We start from the raw sequence: 9,435 nt of genomic DNA, 5'->3' as shown, positions 1-9,435 counted from the left end.
TTGGATAGACACAATATATTGTGTGAGGTAAAAACTCAGCCTACAGCAAAGGTATCACATTGAGACTCTGATGTATACGTTATATTAATGTTTTAGACGCAAATAACCGTCCTATTTTCTAAATTGATTTCTAGAACACCTGTTTGGATCAGATGACATCAAAGATGTTTTACATTTTACATCATAGGGAGGCGACAGACAGTATTTCTGTTTCCTGGATTGTTACTGCGCAAGCTCAATTTCGTGAGTCCTTGGATGATCCGCCTGCTGTAGGTTACGCAGCCTGTAAAGGGACACATACGAAATGCAGAGCTGGAATCAAGTATATCGCACTCTGGCAACGGTAAGGAAAAACAATTACATCAGTAGTTCAAGTTGTCTGGAATAAATATGCGTAAAAGTGACATACGTTGGAGAGTTATCTCGGCTGTTAATCAACGTGATTTATGAAGTCTAGGCCTTGCTAGCCACCTAGACTAGCTATGCTGTTAAGGCCCTCCAACATTACTCATTAGCTAGCTAGCTATATACTATCAGCTAGCTAGCTAGCTAGTACCAAGTTAGCTAGCTAACTAACTGTTAGTTGGCTCTTCCTATATTATATGTCCTCCCAAGCTAGCCTTACTAACTGCGTGAATAATTAATTAATAATGTCATTATTGCTTTGTAAGATAAATTAGTGAACGTTAATGTCATTACGAAATAATCCATTTTAAATTAAGCAAAATGAGCTAGCTAGCTACCACAGTCAACAAGCATCCCATGCCTTGCCAATGACGAAGATGACATCAAGCCCGACCTACTGACAGCTGTCAAGCACGCGAACTTGTTTATGTGGATGTAAAGAGGACCATCTTGCGCTCTGCGTGGACCGCTACCAATGTTACATAATTGACTGACAAACTCAAGCACTCAACTTGATTTGTAAAGTTATTTGATTCATCATAAAACACCGTTGTTAGCCAACAGCGTATATGTAGGTAAGCTAGATACATCTTCGAGCACTTTCACCAGTACTTGATATCTAGTAAGTTAACTAAGCTAGTACTGTAACTAGCTCAGCTTTCAACTACCTTAGAATCATCACATACTCACTCACTGTAATACTTGCAATCCTGTTAAAGTTCAGATTGTATTGGCCTTTGCAGGATTTTGTCTCGCATTCTAGAGTATTGAATAAAAAACTAAACATTAACTGACTTCTTGACATGGATGACAACTACAACATCACACAGCAGAACCATATACAACACAAGCTGACATTAAAGTCAAAATCTGTCTGCTCACTGTCCCAATTTGTGTCCTCTCCTAACATACAGCGGAGCCACCAACTCCCGAATAGGCTTCAGGGTGCAACTGTTCTCTCCGTCAGAACATACGCTGACAAAGCACAGAGTAAGGCAACATTTCACTCCAACGTCCAATTAGCTAATCAGAGGTGCTGCTCTTATGAAACTGAATTCCAACATATACACAATGTGAATACAATATCAACTTGTTGCCCTTCTGATAAACATGTTCTTTGCTCTCCTACAGTTGATGCTGATGTCACAGTGGTGGGCTCTGGTCCTGGTGGATATGTTGCTGCAATCAAAGCAGCCCAGCTTGGTTTCAAGGTAAAATTAGGCCTTAATGTATACCTTCTGCTTCAATCGAATGTTCGCTCCCGTCTGCACAGGGCTCTGCGTCCATGTCTGTGCACCTCCCTGGAAAAGTGAGATTTCGGAGTATGTGCAGAGGTGCCGTCAAGTGCGGACGTTTTGCTATTGCATGATTTTGTTCAAGCGGACCTAGCGCAAGGTGTAAATAAGGCTTATCCCTTATTGAAAGTGATGCCCATCTTGTCATAATTGTTCACCAACTTCGTTTTCTACTACAGACGGTGTGTGTGGAAAAGAATCCCACCCTAGGCGGGACTTGTTTGAATGTCGGCTGTATCCCCTCAAAGGTAAACATTGGGAATGAGGAGTTCATAGAACTTTTGCTGGATCTTATTGCGCAACACTGTGACTGTGCAACTTCATCTTTGCGAGTTGTTGAATAATGTAACATGTCTGTTGTTTCCCTTGTCACCTTGTATAGGCCCTGCTGAACAACTCCTATCTGTACCACCAGGCCCATGGCAAAGACTTCGAAAGCAGGGGCATTGAAAGTAAGAGTCCACATCAGTTAGAGCAGTGGTCACCAACAGCCCTGGTCCTAGAGAGCTGAAGGGTGTGCACAGGCTTTCGCTCCAGTCAAGTCTTTGGGCATGCCAGTAACAAACATTTACTTGAGACTCTCGCTCTCTCTCTGTGCCAGTCTCGGGGATCACATTGAACCTGGAGAAGATGATGTCACAGAAGAGCGGGGCAGTCAAAGCACTGACAGGAGGCATTGCACATTTATTCAAACAGAACAAGGTGAGGTCTCAACTATATAGTTCCTCCGTACATTGGAAGAGAGAGGCCTAGTTCATAGCCTCTACCAGGCTTTCACCTCACCTTCTATATACAAGCCTGTGGAAGTTCTTGTCAGAAAGAGGCTAAAGAAAGATGGATGGTATCCAAGCCGTTAGCCCCTCCCAACAATTGGAATAGGCACGTTCAAACAGAGGCAGAGATTCTAAACCGAAAGCCAATCATTTTCAATGGTGCCCATTTTCAATGGGGTAGTCTCATTACAACCAAAAATAAAATAAAAAAATCCATAAAAAATAAATAAAGCATGCTAGCACTGTAAATGAGCTACAGTCTGGATAATTTCCGCTTCTGAAGAGGGATGGAAGGGGTGGTTGTTTTTGAAAAATCGCATATTTTCACAGCCAATCAGCGCTCCACTCATACCTATTTTTACAATATGAACTTCCCCAGGCTCTGGAGAACAATGTGAGCGAGGCCTGGAGCCGAGCGGAGGCTAAGTTCACACAAATTACATATTTGGGTCACTTTATGGATAAATGACAACTCATCTAGGCAGCATCCTAAAATATGGGTTAGTTAGTGAGATTTCACTTCAGCAGGATTATAAGCTTGAAACATCAGTAGCCTGTTTTGACTGTCTGTCTATCTTTAAATGGAGGTGACCTTCTATGGATATTACATTGTCAATGGACTTGGCCTTTTTCATGAACCACCTTGCAATTTGAATCAATCACTAAGTTTGATACCAAAGCAAGCTGTTTTGAGGCTTCCCCCTGGATTCTTTGTTAGAGTTTGCAATGAACTTGACCCTGTCTTTAATTGATGATGTAATGTGGCGGTTTCCCCTCAGGTGACGCACGTGAACGGCTATGGGAGGATTACAGGCAAGAACCAGGTGACGGCCACGGCCGAGGACGGCAGCGAGCAGGTCATCAACAGCAATAATATCCTCATAGCCACTGGCTCCGAGGTCACGCCATTCCCCGGGATCGAGGTACGTTACTGTACTACAGTACTCTTTAGTACTAGTTGGTAGCAGATGACCAGATGTTATTTGTCATGTATCAAAGCCGAGTCCTAACTCTCCTAACCCCTGTGTGGTCAGGTTGATGAGGACACCGTGGTGTCCTCCACGGGAGCCCTGGATCTGAAGAAGGTCCCTGAGCAGCTCATCGTCATCGGCGCCGGAGTCATCGGGGTGGAGCTGGTGAGGGACGACACACACACATACACACGATTACAGCATGGTCTGTAAAGAGTAGGTGGCAGTATGAGAATTCCAACTCTTGGGGGATATCTATTGTCCAGTGTAACATCCTGTTTGGCCTCTCGTTCTCCAGGGGTCAGTGTGGCAGCGTCTGGGCTCCAATGTGACAGCGGTGGAGTTCCTGGGCCACGTGGGCGGCATGGGCATCGACATGGAGATCTCCAAGAACTTCCAGCGCATCCTGCAGAAGCAGGGTATTAAGTTCAAGCTGGGCACCAAGGTCATGGGCGCCATCAAGAGGCCCGACGGCAAGATCGATGTGGCGTGAGTTCCATCCCCCGGTGGAGTGTGTGTATAGGGTGGCTCTAGCTGTGGATGGAAAAAAAAAATCACTAAGATGAATGTTTAGTTAAAAATAAGTATGTATGACCTAGCCCAAACGTAACCGTGTGTTCTTGTTTCCAGTGTGGAGGCGGCTGCCGGCGGGAAGAACGAGACTCTGACGTGTGACGTGCTGCTGGTGTGTATCGGCAGACGGCCCTTCACCAGGAACTTGGGCCTGGAGAACGTGGGCCTGGAGCTGGACAACAGGGGACGCATCCCTGTCAACAACCGCTTCCAGACCAAAGTACCCAGGTAGACCTAAACTATCACACCCCTCTATGTAATATACAACATACCCCAGGTAGACCCAAACTACCATTACACCCCTCTGTTATATTCAACACCTGCTTTTTCAATACACACCTACTATGTTCCAACCAGCTCACCCAGGTCTCTTTCAAAAGTAAGGAAAGCTTGTTACCTCAAGCTTTCCTTACCCATTTACCATTCTATTTATTCTATCTCCCTCTGTAGTATCTATGCCATTGGTGATGTGATTGCCGGGCCCATGCTGGCACACAAGGCGGAGGACGAGGGCATCATCTGCGTGGAGGGCATGGCTGGGGGCGGCGTGCACATCGACTACAACTGTGTCCCCTCTGTCGTTTACACACACCCCGAGGTGGCATGGGTGGGGAAGACGGAGGAGCAGCTCAAAGAGGAGGTGATACACACATCTCCCCAAACCCCTCACACAAACACCCATAGTTTTGACCAAATTAAGTAGCGGACATGGCTTTTATATATAATATAATCACTGGATCAATGCCTTTGTTTGGATTTCAGCTGCTAAAATATTGATTTGTGATTTTAAAACTACACTGAACAAAAATATAAACGCAACATGTAAAGGGTTGGTCCCATGTTTCATGAGCTGAAATAAAAGATCCCAGGAATTTTTCATATGCACAAAAAGCTTATTTCTCTCAAATGTTGTGCACAAATTAGTTTACATCCCTGTTAGTGAGCATTTCCCCTTTGCTAAGATAATCCATTCACCTGACAGGTGTGGCATATCAACAAGCTGATTAAAAAGCATGATCATTACACAGGTGCACCTTGTGCTGGGGACAATAAAAGGCCACTCTAAAATGTGCAGTTTTGTCACACAACACAATGCCACAGATGTCTCAAGTTTTGAGGGAGTGTGCAATTGGCATGCTAACTGCAGGAATGTCCACCAGAGCTGTTGCCAGAGAATTGAATGTTCATTTCTCTGCCATAACCCACCTCCAACGTTGTTTTAGAGAATTTGGCAGTACGTCCAACCGGCCTCACAACCGCAGACCATGTGTATGGCGTTGTGTGGGCGAGCGGTTTGCTAATGTCAATGTTGTGAACAGAGCTCCATGGTGGAGGTGGGGTTATGGTATGGGCAGGCATAACCTACGGACAACAAACACAATTGCATTTTATCAATGGCAAGATGACGAGATCCTGAGGCCCATTGTCGTGCCATTCATCCGCCGCTATCACCTCATGTTTCAACATGATAACGCATGGCCCCATGTCGCAAGGACCTGTACACAATTCCTGGAAGCTGAAAATGTCCCAGTTCTTCCATGGCCTGCATATTTACCAGACATGTCACCCATTGAGCATGTTTGGGATGTTCTGGATCAACTTGTACGACAGCGTGTTCCAGTTCCCGGCAATATCCAGCATCTTCGCCCAGCCATTGAAGAGGCATGGGACAACAGGCCACAATCAACAGCCTGATCAATTCTATGCAAAGGAGATGTGTCCCGCTGCATGAGGCAAACGGTGGTCACACCAGATACTGACTGGTATTCTGATCCGCGCCCCTACTTTTTTTTTTTTTTTTTTTTTAAAGGTATGTGACCAACCGATGCATATCTGTATTCCCAGTCATGTGAAATCTATAGATTAGGGCCTAATTAATTTATTTCAATTGACTGATGTCCTTATATGAACTATAACCTGTTGCGTTTTATATTTTTGTTCAGTATATATTGAAATCCCTGCAGGTATAAGAGTTAGCCACCCTCCCCAAATTGTTGACTTTCCAAAGGAGCCAAAGTATCGCATATGTATTATCAACACGGAAGAGTGACAGTAAAGCATAACGGTAACCTCAACTCTATTTCGCAGGGCATCCCATACAAGGTGGGCAAGTTCCCCTTTGCCGCCAATAGCCGAGCCAAGACCAACGCAGACACTGATGGCCTGGTGAAGATCCTCGGCCACAAGGAGACAGACCGGATATTGGGCGCTCACATCCTGGGCGCTGTGAGTCATGCTACCTCTCACCTCGGGCTCCTTAGCAGAGAGAATTTGGGCTATAACGTATGAAGTTGTATGCTAACTATGGCGACCTTTGACCCTTGTGCCTAGGGGGCAGGAGAGATTATCAACGAGGCGACGCTCGCCATGGAGTACGGAGCGTCCTGCGAGGACGTCGCCAGAGTTTGCCACGCCCATCCCGTGAGTTAAACACACACACACGACAGGGGCAGGAACAAATACACTCATACATATACAGTACCAGTCAAAAGTTTGGACACACCTACTCATTCAAGGGTAGAATAATAGTGAAGACATCAACTATGAAATAACACATATGGAATCATGTAATAACCAGAAAAGTGTTAAACAAATCAACATATATTTTAGATTTTAGATTCTTCAAATAGCCACCCTTTGCCTTGATGACAGCTTTGCACACTCTTGGCATTCTCTCAACCAGCTTCACCTAGAATGCTTTTCCAACAGTCTTGAAGGAGTTCCCACATATGCTGAGCACTTGTTGGCTGCTTTTCCTTAACTCTGTGGTCAAACTCATCCCAAACCATCTCAATTGGGTTGAGGTCGGGTGATTGTGTAGGCCAGGTCATCTGATGCAACACTCCATTACTCTCCTTCTTGGTCAAATAGCCCTTACATTTACATTTTAGTCATTTAGCAGACGCTCTTATCCAGAGCGACTTACACACAGCCTGGAGGTATGCTGGGTCATTGTCCTGTTGAAAAACAAATGATAGTCTCACTAAGCACAAATCAGATGGGATGGCGTATTGCTGCAGAATGCTGTGGGAGCCATGCTGGTTAAGTGTGCCTTGAATTCTAAATAAATCACTGACAGTGTCACCAGTAAAGCACCATCACACCACCACCTCCATGCTTCATGGTGGGAACCACACATGCGGAGATAATCCGTTCACCTACTCTGCATCTCACAAAGACACGGCGGTTGGAACCAAAAATCTCACATTTGGACTCATCAGACCAAAGGACAGATTTCCACCGGTCAAATGTCCATTGCTCGTGTTTCTGGCCCAAGCAAGTCTCTTCTTCTTATTGGTGTCCTTTAGTAGTGGTTTCTTTGCAGCAATTCGTCCATGAAGGCCTGATTCACGGAGTCTCCTCTGAACAGTTGATGTTGAGATGTGTCTGTTACTTGAACTCTGTGAAGCATTTATTTGGGCTGCAATCTGAGGTGCAGTTAACTCAAATTAACTTATCCTCTGCAGCAGAGGTAACTCTGGGTCTTCCTTTCCTGTGGCGGTCCTCATGAGAGCCAGTTTTATCATAGCGCTTGATGGTTTTTGCGACTGCACTTGAAGAAACTTTCAAAGTTCTTGAAATGTTCCGTATTGACTGACCTTCATGTCTTAAAGTAATGATGGACTGTCGTTTCTCTTTGCTTATTTGAGCTGTTCTTGCCATAATATGGACTTGGTATTTTACCAAATAGGGCTATCTTCTGTATACCCCCCCTACCTTATCACAACACAAGTGATTGGATCAAACGCATTAAGAACGAAATAAATTCCACAAATTAACTTTTAACAAGGCACACCTGTTAATTGAAATGCATTCCAGGTGACTACCTCATGAAGCTGGTGTAGAGAATGCCAAGAGAGTGCACATGATTCCATGTGTTATTTCATAGTTTTGATGTCTTCACTATTTAATTTTTTTTTTTTTTAAATAATGTGATGACTCTCTAGAATCTGACCTTATTGCCATGATCTCAATAAGTTATAGCACAATATATTTCAAATCAGGTAATTGCACATTTCAGTCTGAAGGAAGTATGATTTGGAGTGATTGAAATGCATCAGGAAGGTATTGGGAATTTCAGGAAAACATCAGGGATGATCAAACAATCTTATGTATGATCGTTTGTGGAGAATCAATTTAGTTCCCTCAGTTATTCTGTACAGATTCATCTCTAATTTCTAACGAGTCCTGCACCGCTTGTATCATAGGTTGAAACAGAAAACATGCACATGTTCCATAGTCTTAGTTTTCAGGGATGGGGTCATTGTCGGTAATAGATTCAACCGTTCAAAATCTAGAGGTAAATTTGTAGGAAGAAAATTATTTGAAGATGTGCTAGAATCGCTTTTACTGCTCCGTTTGTCCCAGCCCCTAGTAAGGTTATTCAAGTAACCACGGTTCTGAAGTAAGCGGCGCATTCAGCTGACTGAGGAAGACGCAACACATTCTTTCAATCATTGCGCGGATCTCGCGGCAATAATATAAGGCTGTTAGTGGCTAGGCCCTATATCATTCAAATGCACACACATCCACATTTGTGGAACCACACCACCCACCTGTCAATCTAACCTCCTTTTCTTCCATCCATCCCTCTTTTCCAGACTGTGTCCGAGGCCTTCAGAGAAGCAAACCTCGCAGCCTCCTTCGGGAAAGCTATCAACTTTTAACTGCCGTCTTAGCTCTCACAGCTGTGTACATAACCGTTCTGTCCACGACGTCCCCAACCAAGAAATATCTGTCCACAAGCAACGCACACACTCTAGGAGGGGGGCACGGAATGTACTGTGACCCCCTCTGCTCCGATTAGGGGGCTCCTCTGTATACATACATAGAAAACAAAGACAAACCTTGTACCACGTTAAGTATGTTATTTAAATGTTCTCAATAAACAGGTTTGGGTGGTAAAAATGGACCGGAGATCAGTCTTTTTGACTTTCTACATTGGAGGTGTCTTGGATGTTGCACACTGCAAAGGTTCGCTGCTATATCAAATAACAAACTATATATAGTCGCAGTATATCTAGAGTTTTTCCAACACCACTTTCTTATTAGTACAGTGCTCAGAGATATATATAAAATAGGTTGGTTTGGGTGGAATACTGCTGTTTTTAACAATAAGAGATGAGTCATGACTGAGTTTTAACACTGAAGCAAAACAACTTTTCAGTCGGTGTAAAGAGGAGGTTGGAAAGGCCAATGCAGCAACTTGCTTGTATGAATTGCAATACTTATTCAAATATGGCTGTGTTCTGTCCTTCTATGTGTGTGTATACATATATATATATCTTGCTTAACTCAGAGCTCCTCAAAACCAATAAATGCGGTAACGATTCAAGTCTAGTGATGTGTGATGCATTGAAGTGGTGTTCAGTGCAATGTGTGGAACAGCAGAGGGACCAACACCAAATCAAATTTTAT

General features: G+C 44.0%; 1 protein-coding gene across 1 annotated transcript; it reads left to right on the top strand.

The window, feature by feature from the left end:
• Positions 1-231: 231 nt before the first annotated feature.
• LOC311134699 (dihydrolipoyl dehydrogenase, mitochondrial-like) lies at positions 232-8,929 on the top strand. The gene is made up of 14 exons (XM_084168464.1): positions 232-343; positions 1,320-1,395; positions 1,537-1,616; positions 1,880-1,948; positions 2,083-2,152; positions 2,302-2,402; positions 3,253-3,396; positions 3,508-3,609; positions 3,743-3,933; positions 4,075-4,245; positions 4,468-4,657; positions 6,106-6,243; positions 6,349-6,438; positions 8,619-8,929. Exons 1-14 carry the CDS (start codon positions 305-307, stop codon positions 8,682-8,684), a joined length of 1,527 nt encoding a protein of 508 aa, XP_084024590.1. The 5' UTR covers positions 232-304; the 3' UTR covers positions 8,685-8,929.
• Positions 8,930-9,435: the final 506 nt, after the last annotated feature.

Source organism: Coregonus lavaretus (assembly GCF_964263955.1).
Source record: "Coregonus lavaretus genome assembly, chromosome: 9".
Taxonomy (NCBI): Eukaryota; Metazoa; Chordata; class Actinopteri; order Salmoniformes; family Salmonidae; genus Coregonus; species Coregonus lavaretus.
The sequence above is the reverse complement of the archived record's forward strand: the minus strand, read 5'-3'. Positions and strand labels throughout refer to the sequence as shown.